We start from the raw sequence: 21,579 nt of genomic DNA, 5'->3' as shown, positions 1-21,579 counted from the left end.
TCTTTCTACATAGTGTTCCTTTACATCCATTCAAGATGACTTCCCTCCCTGACTCAGGGGAATTTTAAAGTTTCTTTTTTTTAATGTAGATCTTACAAGTTTCTTAATATATTTATTCCTATGGAATGTTTTTTTCCTATTTAATGGGTCTTTTATTCCATTATATCTTTGAAATTGGTTGTATTTTGTATTCATAAAGAGCTTTGATTACAGTATCTTAGTTTTATACTTACCCATCTTACTGAATTATTTTAGAGATTATAACAGTTGAGTCATTTGGGTTTTCTAGTTATATAACTCCATATTAGCCCCTAATTCTTTCTCTCACCTAAAATAACACTAAGAGTTGTGATAATGGACACCCTTTTCTTCTTCCTGACTTTAATAAGAATGCTTCTGATGTTTCCCCATGAGATAGATATTTTATCAAGTTAAGGAAATATCCATTTATTTATATTTTATTTTGTTAATAGTTTTAATAAGAGATCGTGATTGAATTTTATTAAATGTCTTTTTAGCATCCATGGAGAGATCTGGATGATTATTATGGTTTATCCAGTCATTTTTTCCCCCCAAAGAGCCAACTCTTATATTTTTCTATGGTTTTTCTGTTTCCTAAATAATAAATTTCTCCTTTTATCTTTATTAATTTATTCTGTTTTCTTATAGATTTATATTGTCCCCTTTCAAACTTCTTGAAATGGATGCTTATTTTCTTCTTGTTTATTAATATTAGTATTTGAGACTCTGAATACTCCTTAAAGCACTCCATTTGTCACGATATCTATGTTTTCACCTTTATTACTTTCTTCTTTATCTGCAACTTTGGTTATAACTTTCCCTTTGACCCAGGAGTTGCTTAAACTGAGATTCTATCACTTTTACTGCATTCTATGGATTCAAAGCAAGCCAGTTGTTTCATGCCAAGGGGAAGGTGTTACACAAGGGCATGAATATCAGGAGACAGGGATATTGAAGCCATATTAGAAGACTCTCTCCTACTACTAAGTCAGGGAACTCTTTATTCTACATGGTATATCTTCTACATCAGCTATTTTCTTCCCAAATGTTGCCTCTGTCCCATTCTTTCTATTCTCTTTTCCCAGGACTATGATTAGACACATCCATCAGTATTTCTCACTCTGTCTATCATATCTCTTAACCCACTTTTTTATTTCCCTCCTCCTTTTCTCTCCATGCTGCATTCTGTATAATTTCTTCATGTCTATTTCCTAGTCACTAAATCTCTCTTTCAGTGGTGCCAAAAACCATTGATTTTCTTCAACAATTATATATTTGATTTTTTAAAGTTCTTTCTAGGTTTTTTTTTCAAATTTGCCTGATCATATTCAATAGTATCTTGCTGCTAGCTTGTTTATGTGATCTCATCTTCTATTTTTTTAAGACATTTTATAGAGTTATTGTATATTCAGTATCTGATAACTCTATTATCAAAACACTTTGAGAATTTAAATCTTTTGCTTGTTGTTTCTGCCATCTGTCACTCATGTTTCCATGCTTGATTGTGAGTTTACATTTTATTGACGATAAGCATGAAATTCTGAGAGCCTGAGCGGTGGTTGCTTTTCTTCAGGGAGAATTTATATTTATCTCAGTGAAAGCCAGGAGATGCCACCAATCCTTCTAGGACTGGTAAACACTCTTCCAGATTCCCTGGTTTAATCTGGGTGTCTCAGGTAGAGCTTGTGACCTTGCCGCCAGCCCAAAACTTATTCTCCCAACTCTAGTTTCAAGATCAGTGCCGGCCCTCAGGGAAATGCACCCCTTGTATGTGCTTACCACAGATTGGAATATGTTTGTAAGTAAGTATAAATATAGCCATGTGTGTATTTTGTATTTGCTTCCTTGAATAGTTCTTTTTACTTCTGATGAGCTCAGCAATAAGAATTATGATTTATTACAACACCTCACTATTTGTATAGTGGAGGAGCAGCCCAGCCTCCCTCAGGGTATCTATTCTGACATTTGCCGGAAGCAAAAGTGCCTCAGGCACACTTCTCTTTAGAGTTTCTACTGTTTCCTAATCCATGAACATGATGAAATGAATGCATTTCCACCTCCAAGCCCTTCCTTTCCATTCCCTCCACCACTCAATTTTATTCTTTTTCTTAGTGGTTAACATTTTACCTTTAAAAGTTCTTATATCTCAGTTATGTTTATCTGTTATGTTTTCTCCTCCCCCAGCTAAAAAAGATGATGAAATTGGGACAATCTCCTATTGCCCCCACCCCGCTGCACCTTCTTTTCCAGCCTGTTCTTATCAATATTATTTCTGCCTCACCTGAGGTATATCATCTGCATTCTGTTCTCCAGCTTCAATCCTCCATTGTTTTTGTTGGATGCTTTGATCAGTGCTCACTTCCAATCCTTTTATCATGAGTTTTCCATCCATTTCTTTGTTGACAGAAGTTCATCCTTTAGTATTTTCTACAAAAGAGGATTTAACTCTTTATATGTTCAAAAATGTTTTTCTGTTACCTAAATACTTGAGCAACAGTTTAGTTGCTAGTAACTTCTTGGGTCACATTTTGTTTCCTTGTGTCTTTCTAAACATTACTCTACTGCCTTCTGGCAGTGAATGCTGCTGTAGAGAAATGTGCTTGTAGCCTAATATCTTTTCCCATCATCCGTGACCTGCTTTCTTTATTTTTTTTTGGGGGGGGGGAGGGTGGGCTGGCTGCCTAAAATATCTTTTTGCTTTATCTCTGAGATCCAGTAACTTTATTGGAACATGCCTCTGTGTTCATCATTCTTTGTCTTTTTTCCTGGAACAGGGCTTTGCTTTTCAATCTGAGACTGAGATCTTCTTTCATTTCAGGATAGGTCTTGAATTTATATTCAAATACCTCTCCTGTTACATTACTTTAGTTCTCTTCTTTAGGAGTCCCATGCTTCTGACCCAGCTTGGGGTCCTTGACCTCCACAATCATCTACCTCCTCACTGGAAAAGTGGAAAAATAGAGAAAGTCCATCCTGCCTGCTTCCTACTTATGCTTATGTCAGCTCTCCTTTATGTGTCTTCCATATCTGTCATTTCCTCTTAATTGTTTTGAATTATTTGTTCATTTCTATTTTTATTGTATGCACTTTTTCTCAATCATCAACTCCATGTACCTCCCTGTGTGTTCAGTAGTGTGTCTTTTCTTCATGCTGCTTTCACTTTAGTTATCATTGGTCATCTGATTTTATTTTCTGTTACATTTCTTGATCAAATTCTTATAGCTCATATTTTATCTCTTTTGACATGACTGTCTTTTCCCTTAGTTCTTGTGTATTTGCTTTTTGCAAATGCAAAAAAAAAAGACACAATTACTGTGTTTTTAAAACATTAATAGTACTATGCTTGCACATTATTTTTAGCCATTCCATGATCATATTGTCTGATGAGTATTCTTCACCTGCTTTCTCCCTCCTGTTTCTTCTCCCTTTTTTATTTATAGTATCTTAGTATAGATCCTGTACTGCTTCTTTTCTACTATTGTTCGCCTCTGAGTTATTCCTGGACCAGATATTTATAGGATGTTCACGTCAGGGAGAAGGAGGGCTGCTTCCAGGCTATTGGAAACTCTCCTTATGAGAGGACTGTGTGTGTGTGTGTGTGTGTGTGTGTGTGTGTGTGTCCCAACTTACAGGGACTGCTCACCATGCAGAGACTCTCTCCTGCTTTGAGGTATGACCTCCTGCACATATGGTTTATCCTTATATTTCCTTGTGAAGCTGTGATTTCCCTGCTTTTACTTTGAGATAAGTTGAGTCCAGATAACCTTACATCACTGTCTAAGCATTTATTTACTTATTTAATAGTTTTATTGAATTATAATATGCATACAGAAAAGTACACAAATCCCTAAGTTTAGAGCTTGATTAGTTTTTATAAAGTGAATGCACCTGTGTAGGCACCACATGGGTCAAGAACCAGAATACGAACCTTGATAAGTAAACTCCCAGTCCTGTGTTTCTGACCCAGCTCAGGGCCCTTGGTGTCCACAAACATCTGCCTCCTCATTGGAAAAGTGGGAAATATACAAACAGCTCATGCAGCTCAATATCAAAAAAAACAAACAACACAATCAAAAGGGCAGAAGATCTAAATAGACATTTCTCCAAAGAAGACACACAGATGGCCAAAAAGCACATGAAAAGATGCTCAACATCACTATTATTATTAGAGAAATGCAAATCAAAATTACAATGAGTTATCACCTCACACTGGTCAGAATGGCCATCATTAAAAAATCTACAAGCAATAAATGCTGAAAAGGATGTGGAGAAAAGGGAACCCTCCTACACTGTTGGTGGGAATGTAAATTAGTATAACCATTATGGAGAACAGTCTGGAGGTTCCTTACAAAACTAAATATAGAACTACCATATGATCCAGCAATCCCACTCCCGGGCATATATCCAGAGAAAACCATAATTCGAAAAGATACATGCACCCCAATGTTCACTGCAGCACTGTTTACAATAGCCAAGGCATGGAAGCAACCTAAATGTCCATTGACGGAGGAATGGATAAAGAAGATATATATATACACACACAGTGGAATATTACTCAGCCATAAAAAGAACAAAATAGAGACTTCCCTGGTGGCGCAGTGGTTAAGAATCTACCTGTCAAGGCAGGGGACACGGGTTCGATCCCTGGTCTGGGAAGATCCCACATGCCGTGGAGCAAGTAAGCCTGTGTGCCACAACTACTGAAGCCCACGCGCCTAGAGCCCGTGCTCTGCAACAAAGAGAAGCCACCGCAATGAGAAGCCCATGCACTGCAACAAAGAGTAGCCCCCACTCAACGCAACTAGAGAAAGCCCATGTGCAGCAATGAAGACCCAACGCAACCAAAAAAAAAAAAAAAGAACAAAATAATGCCATTTGCAGCAACATGGATGGGCCTAGAGATTGTCATACTGAATGAAGTCAGACAGAGAAAGCCAAATATCATATGATATGGCTTATGTGTAGAATCTAAAAAAAAAAAAATGGTACAAGTGAACTTATTTACAAAACAGAAATACAGTCACAGGTGTAGAAAATAAACTTATGGTTACTGGGGGGAAAGGCGGGGGTGGATGAATTGGGAGATTGGGATTGACATATACACACTACTATATATAAAATAGGTAACTAGTAAGGACCTACTGTATAGCACAGGGAACTCTACTCAGTACTCTGTAATGACCTATATGGGAAATGAATCTAAAAAAGAGTAGCTATATGTATATGTATAACTGATTCACTTTACTGTACACTAACACAACATTGTAAATCAACTACACTCCAATAAAAATTTTTTAAAAAAGAGAGAAAATACTGCACATTTTGGTTCTAATTTAACAATACACACTGAACTGGGGAAACCCAAAGAATTTCACCTATGGTCGCTAATAAAGGCATGAGTCCAAGTATTGCCACTCTCTCTGCCTGCATCTTGCCTTGGCCTCCCTGAGTGAGCCCTTAAGACTTGCTACTAACTATTGCAGGACCTATGAGTAATAAACTCACCTACTTCAAAAAAAGAAAATGAAAAAAAAAAGTGGGAAAAAATAGAGAAAGCCCTGCCTCCCAGGGCTGTCATGAGCCTCAGGATGACAGATGTCAGAGCACTTTGTCATTTGTAAAGCGTGACGTGAATGCCAGCTATCCATCTAGAAGTCATCACAGTGACAAGCATTGGTGTTGTCCACCCATTTGTTCAGCTGTGAAAATGAATCACAGAAAGGCAGTTGCTTGGCTTGGGCGCACAGAGCAATGCTGGTGGCCAAGCTGAAGTCAGAGGCTACAGCTTTACAGTCACCTTTTATGCTTATCCTCATTGTCTGTTTTTAAACTGACTCCCAACACTATAGTTTTCTCTTACTCATTTTTGAACTTCATATAAATGGAGTCATATAGTATCCCATTGTTCTAACAGACCATAATTTACCTGTTCTGCTGTTGATAGGTGCATGGGTTGTTTCCATCTTGGGAACTAATACAAATACTGTGGCTGGCTGTGAACATTCTTGACAAAGTTTTTGGTGAACGTACACACTCATTTCTGTTTGATACAAACCTAGGAGTGGAATTGCTGGTATTGCATGTCTTCAGCTTTAGTAAGTACTGTCAAAGAGTTTTCCAAAGTTGTGGAACTAAGAATCTCATCATCAGTTTATGAGACACTTGGTATTCTCACATCCTTGCTGACACTTGGTATTCTCCATCTCTTTCGTTCTAGCCATTTTGGTCGGTGTGAAGAGGTAGCTGGTTGGTTTTGTTTGTTTGTTTTTGTTTCTTAGCTGGTTGGTTTTAATTTGCTTTTCTCTGATGACTAATGAAACTGAGCATCTTTTCATGTTTTCTGGCCATCCTATATGTTTATATATCCTTTTATGTGAAATGTTTGTTCACATCTTTTGCCCATTCTTCTATTGGGTCTTTTTCTTAATTACTCAGTTGGAGTTTTAGGGTTTTATTTTATATATATTCTGGATACAAATCTTTGTTGGTTCTGTGCCTTACAAATCTCTCCCAATGCAAACATCTCTCAGTTTCTTACAGTTGTCTTTGATAAACAGAAGTCCTTCATTTTGGGACTTCCCTGGTGGTCCAGTGGTTAAGAATCCGCCTGCCAATGCAGGGGACATGGGTTAAATCCCTGGTCTGGGAAGATCCCACATACCGCGGGGCAACTAAGCCTGTGCATCACAACTACTGAGCCAGTGCTCTAGAGCCCACGAGCTGCAACTACTGAAGCCTGCGCACGTAGAGCCCGTGCTCTGCCACAAGAGAAGCCACCGCGATGAGAAGCCTGCGCACTGCAACAAAGTAGCCCCTGCTCGCCGCAACCAGAGAAAAGCCTGAGCGCAACAATGAAGACCCAGCGCAGCCAAAAAAAAAAAAAAAGTTCTTCATTTTAACATTTCCCTACTCCAGCTCATTTTAATATTTAATATTAAATAGTATAATTAATAGTATAATTAGTATAATAGTATAATTAAATAGTATAATTCATCAATTTTTTTCCTTTATGGCTAGTACTTTCTTTGTTCTGTTTAAGAAATCTTTGCCTGACCTCATTCTCCTTTTCTTTGATGATTAGAAAAGTTATGAGAAAACACTGTCTATAAAGCTCACACACCACTGTCTTCCTCTCTCCTAAGGGGCAATTAGATCTCCTAATCCTAAACACTCCTACCCCATAAATTCACCTCCTGGGCCCGCCTTGTCTCATGAATACGTGTCCACACACTGACACCATGCTCTGGAAGAGCTCTTAGGTCAAAGTGCATGAAATCACACACTTAACAAGGTGCCGTTGGTCTTTATGGGGACCAGCTGGTGCTGTGCTCCAGCCACTCATCCTGTTACCACTCCATTGAGAGGCGGACAATAATGGGAATGTGGAGGCTTTTCTGAACCCAAATGTGCAAAATTCCACTCGACTCATCAACTTCTTTAGGGGCACAGAGCAGCTCTGACATACTTGAAAAATGAAAAAGGGCTGTGGGCTGTTCTGAGCTCATTGTCAAGCCTGCGGTTCTGCTTTCCCTCCCTTTGCGCCTTTGTTTCTGTCCCTTCAACATCTAAACATTTTCCAACTTTGGACAGCACAGTTGCGCGTCTCCTCTGCGCAGATGTTCGCGATTACTTGGAACAGCGGCCTCTGTACTGAGTCCTCACAACCTCGTGAGCCCCGCAGGGACTGCCCTGAGCTGTGCGTGGGGACCCTGCCTGAGGTGTACCCTCCGGTCCACGGCCGCGCCCTGGAGGATGGAGCCCTCAGGCATTGTCGCCACGATTGGGTCTGGCATCCCGGAAGTACTGTCTTTCAAAGAGCCTTAAGTACATCTGTTCTCAATTTTCAGACCACAAGGCGAGGATTTGGGTGCAAGGAGTTTATCTGGGAAGTGATCCCAGGAAGCACTGTGAGGGGGCAGGGAAATGAGGAAATGAGGGGCGATCAAGCAAGGTGCACTGATGCGCGGACAACAGACCACCCCTGGGACCTTGCCAGATGTGTGGACCTTGCCTCAGAGCCATTCCACCCAGGGACGGGTGTCCAGCTCCCATCCATTGTGGTCAAGGGTTGCTCCGTGGCCAGAGAACGGCTTCTAGCAGGCAGATCAGGGAAGCAGCAGGCCATGTGGGGGGACGGTGTCTGCCCTGAGTCCTGCAGGGGAGACCGAGGCAGATGGGGAGGACACCGGCCACGTCTGCTTCAGTTATTTTGATAAAGTGTCTCATTCTGAGTACTTTACCCATGTCCAAGTTTCCCATTAATACAAATGGGAAAATGGGAGTCTGTGTTTTTAAATGCTTTTTCCTGTTTTAGTAGAATTATTTTAATTGTATATTCATGGATGGTAAGACATTCTCTAGGTGAAATACTGTAAGAAATCACAGGTGGCTCAGCGGAGCTAGCAAGCAGGTGACCTCGGGGAGGATTGAAGTTTGCCTCTTTAACCCCAGGGCAGCCCTGAGCCTACATCACCTGTTGGGTTCTCACTCCTGAGGCCGCATAGCAGCTACACCAGCCTCAGCTCCAGAGCGAACCCGCCCTGAGGAGGCTTGGTTGCTGAGGTTCTTTTCCCATGCGCTCTGTACGACCGGTAGGAATCTACCTTGTACCTTCCTACATTGAATGTATCTGCTTGTTAAGGACTCCCAGGCTCCAGCCTGCATCGGATGCCTCCTAGGCCCTCAATAGCTAGTGCGGGAACTGCTGAGCTCAACCCCCAGGAGGTGAGCCCTCCTAGGAGTAAATGCATGGAATTTTGTTGAGCTAAATGAACTAGTTGAAATGATGCATCTATTTTTTTTGATATCCAGATACATGACCCTCCTTCTTCTCCTCATGTTTCAAATCCCAAATCCAAACCGGTCAGGGGGCCCCACCTTCCGGCCCCATCGTGACCTGTGTGCAGAGTTCTCGGCAGTCACGTTCCTTCCCTTGTCAGCAGCATCTGATGTGCGCTGGACTGTGGTGCCTGGTGGAAGGAGATACATCCTGCAAGACCAAACTGGACCCTCCCCTGGATGGCACAGAGTGTGGGGCAGACAAGGTAACCCAGCTTCTCACTGCCCCCAGCAGGCAACCCCATATCCCCTGCACATTGGCACCTCTTCTGAAAGGTGGTCCGCACTGCACTCAGGAGCCCCTGAAGCACCCCCGGGCCACCCCAGAAATGCCATGGAGCCCACTTAAGGCACAGAGGGATACGTTCAGCTCTCTGCTTTTTTTCTTATACAGGAATCATTTACTCAATATTTTTATTAAATTAACTCCTTTTGTCACATGAGTGAATGTACTTAAAACTTTTATATCAGTAAGACCATAAATGGAAAAAGAGGATCACTTGCCGTGCAGAAAAGGCTGTCGTAAGATGATTTTAATGAGAACAATACTAGCGGTTAAGAGCGCCAGTCTTCAGCCTGATCTTCGTTAACAGGAGAGCCTGGCAAGTGTTAGGAGGGGTGTTCAGGACCAGCGGCCACAGCCCAAGGCTTTCTCTCCGGTCTTATTGTACGAACTGAAAGAGACGCTATGATCAGGACTGTGAAGTCACATCTCCTGCCCCAGGGCTTGTGCCACACACGCTGGGAAATTATTTTAGAGGACTGGCTTTCTCTTATCCTCAGAAAGAGCCAAGGTTCTCCCACGTGGCACCAGCTGTGTCATCTCCAAGCACCAATCCCAACCCTGAAGTTCACAACTACAGAGCCAGGAAGTACTGCCTTCCAGAAAGAGACTCGCATTAAACAGTTTGCAGAAGATAGGTTTCTCCATGAGAAAAGGTAGGTTTCTCCCATCCTTTAGAAGATAGGTTTCTCCCATCCTATTTCTGGGAATTTAGAGAACCTCCACTGAACACATTCACGTGGAAGTTTAGGGCAAAATCCAAACCCCAGAGCCACAGCGGTGTCCGGTTGGATATGGAAGGAATGTTACCAGAGTTAGCGAACTTACACACCCCAAAAGAGTCTACTTTTGCGTAAATTACAAAAATTGGGTTTCGGAGGCGTGGTGTTTTCTCACGTGGAGGGGAATCTCAGTTTTTAGTGAGTGAACAGGTTTGCTGCCCTGCTGTGTTTCAGTGGTGCCGCGCTGGGGAGTGTGTGAACAAGACGCCCATCCCAGAGCACGTGGACGGGGACTGGAGCCTGTGGGGCACCTGGAGCATGTGCAGCCGCACGTGTGGCACGGGAGCCCGCTTCCGGCAGAGGAAATGCGACAACCCTCCGTAAGTCCCCCTGACCAGCCTTCTCCAGGGTGCCTGGATCAGGGTTTCCAAACTGCAGCTCGCATTGCCTTAGCAGAGCAGGGTCTGTCTCCCACTGTTGATTTGAGCTGAAGGAAAGTGAACTTGAACCGAAGGTCCAGGTTGCCGGGCATAGTGTGCGTCAAATGGCATCTCAGCTCAAACAGAACTCTCTCTGTACCAGAGATGCAGTAAGTCCTGTGGGAAGCTGGCTACCCTTCCTTGCGTGGGCCCTGGTAGAACCGTTTCTCATCCAGCTGGAAGAGAATCCCTCCCGGCCTGCTTCCTGGCTGCCTTAGACAAGGGTTATCCCAGGGAAGCTGGCAGACCTTCGGAAAAGTGAGGCTGACCTTCAAATTGGCTATGAGCTAATCTGGGAGCAGCCTGGCTGTTGATAAGTTACAAAGCATTTGTGGGTTCCACTCTTTTGTATCCAAATATCTTTCACCTGTCCTGTTAGAACTGACAGAAAATAGTTTTTTAGTTTTGTTTCCTCATAGGCTTCTTTTTATTGACTATGATGACGCCGTAATCCTTGTTCACCTCTACACATTTGCTCCAAAAAACTCAGGGCTAGATCTTATGCTTAACTGTAATAATTCCTTTATCACAGGTTTATTTTTTCTCCTTTTCTCTTGAAATTTCCCATTTTTAATGTTTCTTTAAATAATCTGTTTTACATCTTGTGTGTCATCAGCTACATCACATTAATTTTTGAAAATGAGCAAGTTATAAATCATGACTAAAAGGAAATGGTTTATATCTACAATTAAATCGTATTGATGAATAATTAGCAAACCTCTCCTGTATTTAAAAATTCTAATGCCCAAGGTATATCCCAGACCAATTAAATCACAAACTCTGCAGGTGGGGCCCAGGAATCAGATGTGCCGAATCTCTCTGGTGACTCCAATGACCAGCCAAGGTTGAGAACCTCCAGATTAAAGGAAAACTTACGCTCACAGTTTAGTCAATGTCAAGAACACTGTATTTTCTGGTAGTGCTGTAAGCATTGGCATTATGTATTGTCTTATTAAAACTTTTCCCTCCAGAACCCAGCAGAGTGCCTGACAGATAGTAGGTAGGTATTTAATCTTTTAGAAGTGAATTCTTAATTAAAAACATAGGTGGTATATTAGGATTTTCCAGAGAGGCAGAACCAATAGCCATATACGTATGATTTATTATCAGCTCACATGGTTATGGAGGCTGAGAAGTTCCATGATCTGCCACCTGCAAGCTGAAGGCCCAGGTGTAATTCAGTCTGAGTCTGAAGGCCTGAGGACCAGGGGAGCCCATGATGTAAATCCCAGTCCAAGGGCAGGAGAAGATGAGAGGAGACATCACAGCCCAAACAGTGAGGCCTCCTTCTGCCTTTTGTTCTAGTCAGGCCCTCAGTGGATTGGGTGATGCCCACCCACACTGGGGAGGGCAACTGCTCTAGGAGTCCACCAATCCAAATGCTAATCTCATCTGGAAATACCCTCACAAACACCCCCAGGAAGAATTTTTAGTCTCAGCATCCCATGGCCAGTCAAGTTGGTACATAAAATTTGCCATCATAGATGGGTAGATGATTAGATGATTAGAAAACCTATTTAGCTAAGTGGTGAGAGGTTAATAGTGGCTTCAGTTTTTCCATTTCTCTGTGATGATGTTAAAATAGTTCCACCTCTCGCCCAAAGAAGAGAGCTCTGGCTTTGGAATCATGATATGGAGATTTGGGCCTGGTTTGGTTGGTTATTGGTCATGTGACCTCAAGGAAGACCCTTCCCTCTCTGGGCCTCAGCTTCCTCCATTACAGGAAGCTGGCATGGTATAGTAGGAAGAGCCAGGCTTCAAAGCCAGAACAGACAAGGCTTCAAATCCCAGGGCCACTTTTTATAGCAACAGGCAGCTGTTACCTTCCTATCCATCTAAAAATTGGAAAAATCCATGGGAGTGCATGTAGAGTACATGATCTGTATTTACTACACGGCCCCTCTTGATATTAGCACCAGGAGAAGAACAGGAGCAAGACCACATGCCCTACCTCCTACCTCGCAGCACTGTTTTGAGGCTCAGAGGAGAAAGGATTTGTTAAGTGCAGAGCACAATTTGCAAAGGCTGTGGCTGTCATGGGTGCTCCATGTTTGTGATGGGAGCTCAGGTGCTCTGGCCAAGGACTGCTCTCCTTTGGCACATTACGTACATCATCCCAGGTCAGGTGACACCCAGTAGGGGAATATCTGACCCTTTAAATACCTCTGGAAGGACTCTGTGTCCCAAGATGGTCAACAATAGGATTGTGTTTAGGTGAAGGCACCCTTGCAAGAATAAGATGTTATCAATGCTGAGCAAATGTGTTAGGCACAACTTTCATGGGACCTGATTTTGTGTTTTGTGAAGATGACGTCGGCTAAGGCGCACCCACCCCCACCCCCCAGCCATGCTTCGGCTGTGCCCATTGTCCCCACCCCAGCTGCTTTCTCTATTCTGGGCACAGTGGCGTTTTGTGATGGGAGGCTCCTAAAGACCCCTGAGTTCAGAGGGCTGAGTGAACATACCCCCCACCCTGGCCTGAACTGCCGTGGGATTTCCCATGCTGTGTCCTCACCCCACCCCTCCAGGCCCACTGGCCCCATAAAGAGGCTGTTCTGGAAATCCCAAAGTTGTTTTAAAAACCTTCTTCCATTCCTCTACTTTATCAGGTGCCCCCGACTGGCGGTCATGAACTTATCTCTCCTTGTCCCCTTCCTACATCTTATCATTGAGGAATGGGGAATCTGTAGGACTACCACACGTAGACAGCTGAGGGGTTTTGTGGGTCTCAGCACATCAGGTGATTGTGGGCTCTGACACATCCCCAGGAGGGAAGTCTTCCAGCAACACCCCATGGGGCAGGGCAACTGGAGAAGGACCCGAGAGAGAACACCCTCCTCGGAGATGCCTCTCCAACACAGGGCCTTCCGTAAACCTGCACAGGGCCCTAACTCAGGGCCAGGGACCCTGCTCGGTGTATGCTTACAATAAGCAAAACCGGATAAAGTCCCCGCCCCCCTATAGGGGCATAGTCCCACCAACTGCCCTTGGTTTTCTCCTGGACACCTCAAACCTGACGGTTCCTAAGCTGCTATCTCTCCTCCCCCAAACTCCCCTCCCAGCCCACGTCCCCCTCAGTAAATAGCACCACCAGCTGTTGCATAGGTCGAGTTCAAAGCCCCTGAGTGCATGCATGTCCCCTTGTCCCCTCTCTTCCTCCTCCATGTCTGATAATGATAAGAACAGGGCACGCAGGGCTCTGTACAGGTGCCAGGTTCCCTTCTAGACATTTGCACATAGTAAATCACCTAAATTTGTCGTAAGGGAGAGGTGTCTTTTTTGTCCCCTTTGCACATGTTAAAAACTGAATCATATGGAGGTTAGGTAACTTGCTGCAGGTCACACAGCTGGGCAACGGCGGGTCAGGTTTGGACCCAGCAGCGAGGCTCCAGTGTCCTTTTGGACGATCGGCATCAGCCTCCCTGCTTCCCACATGATCCCCCCGGCCCCCAAATTCATTCTCCACAGAAAGCCAGAGACATCCACTTACCAGTAAAGCCAATTATACCTCTTCCTGCTTCAGCCCTTTTGGTCACTCCCTGCTGCACTTAGAATGAAATCCATGCTCTTCACCATGGCCCCTGTATTAGTTTCCTGTGGCTGCCATAATAAATTACCAGCACTTGGTGTCTTTTTTTTTTTTTTAATTTATTTTATTTTTTATTTATTTACTTTTGGCTGTGTTGTGTCTTCATTGCTGTGCGCAGGCTTTCTCTAGTTGCGGTGAGTGGGGGCTACCCTTCGTTGCGGTGCACTGGCTTCTCATTGTGGTGGCTTCTCTTGTTGCAGAGCACAGGCTCTAGGCTCACGGGCTTCAGTAGTTGTGGCACGCGGGCTGTAGAGAGCAGGCTCAGTGGTGTGGCGCACGGGCTTAGTTGCTCCGCGGCATGTGGGATCTTCCCAGACCAGGGATCGTACCTGTGTCCCCTGCACTGGCAGGCGGATTCTTAACCACTGCACCACCAGGGAAGTCCCTTGGTATCTTAAAGCAATATAAATTTATCATCTCACAGTTCTGGAAACCAGGAGTTTGAAGTCAAGGTGTCAGCAGGATTGATTCCTTCCTGAAACTCTGAAGGAGAATCCATTGCTCGCGTGTCCCCTTGCCCTTGGTGGCTGCCGGCCTTCTCTGCCCTATAGACTTACCACTCTAGCCTCTGCCCCTGCCTTCATGTGGACGTCTTCTCTGTGCTTCTCCTCACCACCTCTTCTCTTCTCAGGACACTGGCCATTGGGTTTAGGGGCCACCCCAATCCAGGATGATCTCATCTCATAATTATGAGATCCTGATGATATCTAGCAAGACCCTTTTCCCAGTTAAGGTCACATTTGCAGGTTCTGGGTGGGTTTGTCTTTGCAGGGGAAGTCACCACCCTATTCAACCTACTGCACCTCCTTTCTGTTGTCAGACACAACGCCCCAACCTCCGGACCTGGGTCGGTGCTCCTTTCCCTCTTCCCGGCTTCCTTTGCCCTCTTTGTGTCTTCTCTTCAGACAGGCCTCCTCCCCTGACCACCCTGCCTGAGGCGGGTGCCTGCTCTACACTCTCTCTCTGCACCCTTTCCTAATGTTACAGGTATTATAATGATTTATAATTACTCATATGCATTTGCTCACTTGTTTTCACTGTGTCCTCCCCCACTGACCTTTGAGCTGTTGGGCCCCATCCTCCTTCCATGCCCACAGCAGACCAGCCCTCTGTAATGTGTACTTGACCACCTGACTGTCTAGACACATGCTTGCTGAGAAAAAAGTGAACTTTCTGATCTTCCAGTGCTGCAAAACACACATCTAATATTGTCTTTCCTTAAAAAACACAAAGGTTATTGTGAATTATTATGCCAAGGAGGTGGGTCACCAGGTAGGCCCCTTCCCTTGTACCATCTAGCCTCGCTGAGGCCCACAAGCTGTGAACAGCCAGGAATGGGGTCCAGGTGCCCCTGGACATGAGGGCCATCTTCACCTGTGCGTTCCCTGCCCCAGTGAGGCTGTGCTCACAGCTAGAGGTGCTCAGAGCCATCTCAAGAGCAAGCTCCAAACATAATCTGGCTTTGTTTATTCCAAGTGAGAGAAACAATATGTTTTTGCTCCTATAATAGTTACGCCTTGGTAGTCGGTCCAGTCTTTTGCAATAACAGTGTAGCTCCATTTCCTGTTCTGAAGCAACAGGCTCTTTTCCCCCTGTAGTTTTCTACAAGGTTTCTCACCTTCATGGAACCACCCAGGTGAACGGGAGGAGAAGGGGCTGGCCTTAGGGGGCAGCTTTGCAGCAGTCCTGGTTCCTTCCCAGGGAGATGCAGGAGCAGGGAGGGTTTGCTGAAGTCCAGGCAGTAGCTGTCAGCCTGCTTTTGCAGAGTGGCCTGAGGTGGTGACTGTTACAAAGCACAGCTGATGGAGGCCCCAAGCCAAGCTCTGACCAAAACAACGTCCTCTCCCGGCTCACTCCTTAAATCACCAGGCTCGCTGCCTTGAGATTTCCCAAGGATGTCCAAATCTCACTGCTATGTACATCTCCTACTTGGAACTCTCCCACCACCCTCTCCCCACCCCCTTCACATTATATTCCTGGCACCTTTCCCATCTTCTGCAGCTGGTTTATTCACTGTCCAAAATACTGGCAAAAGAGTTCCCCCATTTTTTTCTCTAGTCTTGGTCTTTACAGCTATTGGAATTTTTACTTCTTGCCAACTAACATCAAGGCTTTGGGGACCATCCGTGTTTTTAATCCAGCTTCCTAAGCTTGTCCTTTCCTGACATAATTTGTGTCGCTGTCAGTGGGAGTTTTTGCCAAAAGACTGCAAGGCAGAGAGTTCATCTCTAATGTGAATTCTGGTACCCCATCAGGAGGCTTGTGTTTGGGGGATGGCTGGGGATTAGGGTGGGGAGAAAAGGCTCCATTGATCTTGTGTGAAAAGCCAGCTCTGCACAGGAAGGATGGGGAGGTGAGTGGATCTTAGAAGCAGGAGTGCGTTAGGGTCACCACACAGCGTCCACACCCTGAGCATCAGGAAGGAAAGCAGCCCACCTCCTCCTAAGACCTTGGGGAGTGAAGTTATGTTCCCATAATGGCTTTTTGCTTCCACAGTGAAACCCCCATACGTGTGCTTTTAACGTATCTGGTGCTCACAGGGCTAGTTTTTAAAAATCACAATTTTCTGCACTTGAGCCTAAGTTCCATGTGTTACTTGGTACTTTTCAGAGGAGGCCTTAACACTAGGATGGCGGCTGCCCTGTGGGGGCATTAGTAGCCCTGCAGCACTTTGATCCCGCGGCTGTGCCCTGCTTGCTCCTCGGAGCTCTTGGTGCAAGAACAGGAGGCAGAACCACTGAAGTCACCCTGTCTCTGGGTGGTGAGCGGGTCTTAACCACTGTGGTGGCTTTATCTTCTGATCTACCTTCATTCAATAGAGCAGAGCAAAAAACCCAAAAGCGCTGCCGCTCAGCTGCCTCTTGCTCTTCGTTCCACCTGAATGCTGCCTGTCATCCAGGGAAAGGGCAAACCTGCTGTCTGTGATGCTGATCATCTGAGCAGACCTTCATGCTTCCCTGCTCTGTGCTGGGTCTGCCTGGGGCCCTTGGGACCCACCTGGCAGGAGCCGGTCCTACCCCACAGGAGCTCAAAGGGACTCGGCTTTCTCTCCAAACTTTCTCTCTGCTTTCCGGGTTCTCCCCCGAGCCTCTCTACCTTATGCTTTTCCTTGTTTTAAAAACCTGTCTGATGGTGTAATGTGGGGAAAGGGCACCTACCCTTGAGTATATGGCTCCCAGCACAGCACTGCTCATCATGGTGGAGCGCACGTGCTGGGCATGCATGCAGGTGCGTGTTGGCTCCTGATGCGTGTGTGACTGGGTGAGGGCCTGGTTTGCAGAGTGGCCATGCCATCCCCTTGCCCTGAGCAGCAGTAAACTTCCACCTGCCCCCAGCCTCCCCAGTGCTCGGTGCTGTATGTCTTTTCCACTCTGACCGTTCTGGTGGGTGTGTAGTGGTATCTCGGTGAGGTTGTCCTGTGCGTTTCTTTCATAAGCAGTGAGGCTGAGCATCTGATTGTGTCTGTAGTTGCCACTTGGATATTCTTTCCTGTGACCTGCCTGTTCCAGTCATTTGGGTTTATGTCTAAACTCCTACTGTTGCAAGAAGGGGGACCCCTTCCAGGGCCCAAGAGTGGGCTCTTGTCTAATACTCGGAAATGAATTGTCCAAGGAATCACACGTGTTGACAAAGCAAGAGACTTTATTGGGAAGGGGTGCCCAGGCGGAGAGCAGCAGGGTAAGAGAACCCAGGAGGACTGCTCTGCCACGTGGCTCTCAGTCTTGGGTTTTAGGGTGATGGGATTAGTTTCCGGGTTGTCTCTGGCCAATCATTCTGACTCAGGGTCTTTCCTGGTGGCACGCGCATTGCTCAACCAAGATGGATTCCAGCGAGAAGGATTCTGGGAGGTTGGCAGGACATATGGAATGGCATCTCCTCTCTCCTTTTGACCTTTCCTGAATTCTTCTGGATGGTGGTAGCTTGTTAGTTCTGCACCCCTTACCAGGACCTCGTGTTGTAAGATAACTCATGCAGGTGGTTACTATGGTGCCTGACCGGCGTGGGTGGTTTCTGACAGTGGTTCCCCTAACTGTACTTTGTTCATATTAAGAAAGTCCTGATAGAGTACAAATAGAAATTGGGGATTGATATTGGAGAAGCATCTTGAAAATCCATCACACCCCCCCATGCCTGTCTCAGTGGGTGAGGCTGGCATTCCTCACCTCACAGTAGCCAGTGAGTAGCCCCCATCCCTAATCTGCTCCTGTTGCAACCAGGAGCACTTGTGAGTCACACTTTCTTATCTCCACCACTTACTTCCCCACTGTGTGGTCATTTAATATATTGGAGCTTCGGTTTCCTCATCTGAAGGATGCAGTGAGGATCCCCCTTCTGATTCTTTGTGCCGACTTAATGAGGTAACGGTTATGGAGAGCAGGCAGAGTGTAAGCCCTCTGGGCATATTAGCATATGATCACTGTTAATGTGAAAGTGCCTCTGTTCTTACCTGTGTCCTCAAGGATGAGATTTCAATGTGCTGCCACCTCCCCTTGCATTTCCAAGGGTCTTCATGGAGACTTGGAGCCCTTCCAGCCATTGTGGGAAAGGCTGAGCGTTGGTCACAGACCTACTTCTAGCTCTCAGAAACAGACGACTCTATTCTACCACAAATCCTATTATGGTAACCATCCTTCATTTTAGCCATGTCAAGCTTGGTTTCTGTTATTTTAGCCTTCCTAGGTGCTTTGTATTTTATCCACACTGTATAACTCAGGGTAAGTGAGAACCCCAGCCCTCTGCTCCTCAGATTTTGGGAGGGTGATCTCTCCTGCCTGTGTTTGCAGCCCCAACACAGCATCTCCTGAAGGCCCTCTGTCCATACAACTCAAGCTTGGTCCACTCACCTGGCGTGGGTTCCTTGGTAAAGCTGGCCCCTCCTCCAAGTCTTCCCCCAGAACTTTTGTTCATAAGCTACTTGTGGACCTTCCCTTCAGACATGCCTTCCCCCTGCAAAGATTCTCTTCCGTCTTCTTTATGGCATGTATAGGGGGCCTCTTTCTGTGCTCTCAGCACCAGTGTATACCCAGGAGGCCCTCACTGGTATCACGGTAACACTCAGATGGCCTATGTTGTTGACACCGTCTTAAAGAGTGAGTGGGCTGAGTGCAGGGTCCTGCCACAGATCAACATATTGAAACTGGGATGATTTGGGTAGAAAATCATGCTGCTTGTGGATTGCTTCTCCCTTTTCCCATGCTGTTCAAAATAGTGACCCAAAGGAAAACTGAAAAAACTCTTTTGGTCTTTTTTTTAACAGGGAAAGTTTAATGTAAAAAAGCATTAGCTATAACAGGTGATTGTAGTATTGGGGAATTAGCTGCTAAGATGTAAAGAACTCTAGAGACACAGGAAGAGCAGATATAGGAAGCAGCCCCTATCTTCAGGTCTGAGGCAGGGCACCCAAGGAAGGAACAAATATGGATGAGGGTGCCCCCCTCGCACACACACCCAGGGCTGAAATTCCTTGGACTTGTTGGAGAGGGTACAACCAGGGCCCACTAGATGAGGGAGACGTTTGCAGAGGTGCTGCACTGGTGGAAATCTCTGGAAAGTCACACTTGGTGGTGTCAGGGAAAACCATCCAAAGGAGAAACTAAATGTGAGACCAGGCTGAGAATTTTCCCAAAGTGTTGATGTGCTTAGAAGCTGCCTAGAGGGAGGTGGCATGCATCACAGGCCACCACAGGAGCCTACAGGGAGAAGTCACATATCAGAACCAGAGACAAAGCCTGTCCCTCCTCTAGGGTCTCTCTAGTAGCTGGTTCTGATAAAGCTTAGCATCATGGCTGCTTGACTGGAGAGCTTTAATTCTTCATATGGCTTCAAGTTACCATCTAGTGTCCTTTCATTTGAACTTGAAGCATTTCTTGTAGGGCAGGTCTGATGGTAAACAACTTCCTCAACTTTTGCTTATATGGGAATATCATAATTTCTCCCTCACTTTTGAATGACAGTTTTGCTGGGTATAGAACTCTTAGTTGATACATTTTTTTTTTTTCTTTGAGAACTTTGAATGTATCAACCCACTGACTTCTGGCCTCCAGGGTTTCTGATTAGAAATAGGCTTGTAATTTACTGAGGATCTCTTGTCTGTGATGTGTTGCTTCTCTCTTGCTGCTTTCAAGATTCTCTCTTTGTCCTTTGACAGTTTAATTATAGTGCATCTCAGTGAATTTATCCTATTTGAATTGTAGATTCATGTCTTTCTTCAAATTCGGGAAGTTTTAAGCCATTATTTCTTCAAATAATCTCTCTGCTCCTTTTTTCTCCTTCTGAGACTCCCATAATGTGTATCTTAGCCCCCTTACTGGTTTCCCACAGATCCCCTCTGCTTACTTTTCTTTATTCTTTTTTCTTTTCATTCCCCAGACTCAATATTTCAATTCATAGGACAAATTCATAGAACAAATGTATATTCCTGATTTTTGTTTCTGCCTGCTCAAATCTGCTTTTGAACTCAACTGGTAAATTTTTCATTTCAGTTATTGTACTTTGCAACTTCAGAGTTTTTTTTTTCCTTTTTATAATTTCTATCTCTTTATTGATATTCTCACTTTTTCATGTATCATTTTCCTGTCTTTGTCTATGTCTTCCTTTAGCACTTGGAGCATCTTAAAGACTGTTGTTTTATAGTCTTTGTCTAGTAAGCCCAACCTCTGGGCTTCCTTCAGTTTCTACCAGTGTATTTTGTCCCTTTGAATGGGCCATACTTTCCTGTTTCTTTATATGCCTTGTGATTGTTTTGTTGAAAACTGGACATTTGAATCTTACAATGTACCTCTGGAAATCAGCTTCTCCTCCTTCACGGATTTACTGTTTCTTTGCTACTGAAAAATTTCTCTGTGCTGGGGATCAAACTGAAGAAGTGTAAGGTCTTCTCTGGCCTTTTCTGAGCCTTCATCTCTTCTTGGGCAAACCTAGTGGCTTTCTAAATTTTCCCATTTATGCAGTTGCTTCTGAATAACCTAATCCTTAAATATCTGGCTCCCAAAAGGAGAAAAAGAATTTTTTTTAAATGTATTGCTCACTGAAATTCTCTGGTAGGGGTTGTACCTGGTAGGGATTGCAGCAGTGGTGGCCAGCCCCTATGCCCATACCTCAGAAATCAAAAGCAGCACTGAGCAATCAGAGCACAGAACTCTGATATTTGGAGGACAAGGTCTTTATTGTCCACCCTGGCTCCAGAAAGCCACACCAGGAATGTAGGCACAGCTACCTGCCATGGGGCTAGGACATGGTGTACAGATAGCCACTACCACACTCAAGATTGAAATTGACCAAAATTAGCCGCAGCTTACCAGCCAAGCTTTCTCCTGGGTGCTGCAAGCTTTCGGATAGACTCCAGAGTTTCAAAATAGTTACTTCAGGCAGTTTTTGCCAATACAGTTTTGGTCCAGGTGGAGAGATTCTTGGTGCTTCCTACTCCACCATTTTCCCTGACATCACTTTGTCTTTTGATCCTTTTAAGATAAATTCTGATAATGTAGTTCAGTTCAGTCTAACTACTGTTTATTAAAGACCAGCCTGTGTAGGATTCTCTGCTTGAGGATGCAGAGGAATAAGAGGAAAACAGGAACTCAGCTGACTATTTCACAAGGTTGATGATAAGCAGCACAGCAGAGACCCAAGCAGGGTCAGGAGAGATTC

The 21,579-nt window shown here is 44.8% G+C and overlaps 1 protein-coding gene across 10 annotated transcripts in view; it reads left to right on the top strand.

Annotated features, from left to right (window-relative positions):
- ADAMTS17 (ADAM metallopeptidase with thrombospondin type 1 motif 17) overlaps positions 1-21,579 on the top strand; it is a 372,624-nt gene that overhangs the window by 219,930 nt on the left and 131,115 nt on the right. For 9 of the 10 annotated variants that reach the window (XR_009007372.1, XR_009007376.1, XR_009007374.1 and 6 more), the window contains 2 exons: positions 8,961-9,065; positions 10,099-10,244. Coding sequence is in view for 3 of the 10 variants with exons in the window: in XM_057542046.1 (XP_057398029.1) it covers positions 8,961-9,065; positions 10,099-10,244 (251 nt within the window). In the remaining 7 variants the exon portion in view is untranslated. The remainder of the gene's footprint in view (positions 1-8,960; positions 9,066-10,098; positions 10,245-21,579) is intronic. The other variant, XR_009007375.1, reaches the window with a different exon arrangement.

The sequence above is a fragment of the Balaenoptera acutorostrata genome, chromosome 3 (assembly GCF_949987535.1).
Source record: "Balaenoptera acutorostrata chromosome 3, mBalAcu1.1, whole genome shotgun sequence".
NCBI lineage: Eukaryota > Metazoa > Chordata > Mammalia > Artiodactyla > Balaenopteridae > Balaenoptera > Balaenoptera acutorostrata.
This window is presented reverse-complemented; position numbering and strand designations above follow the sequence as displayed.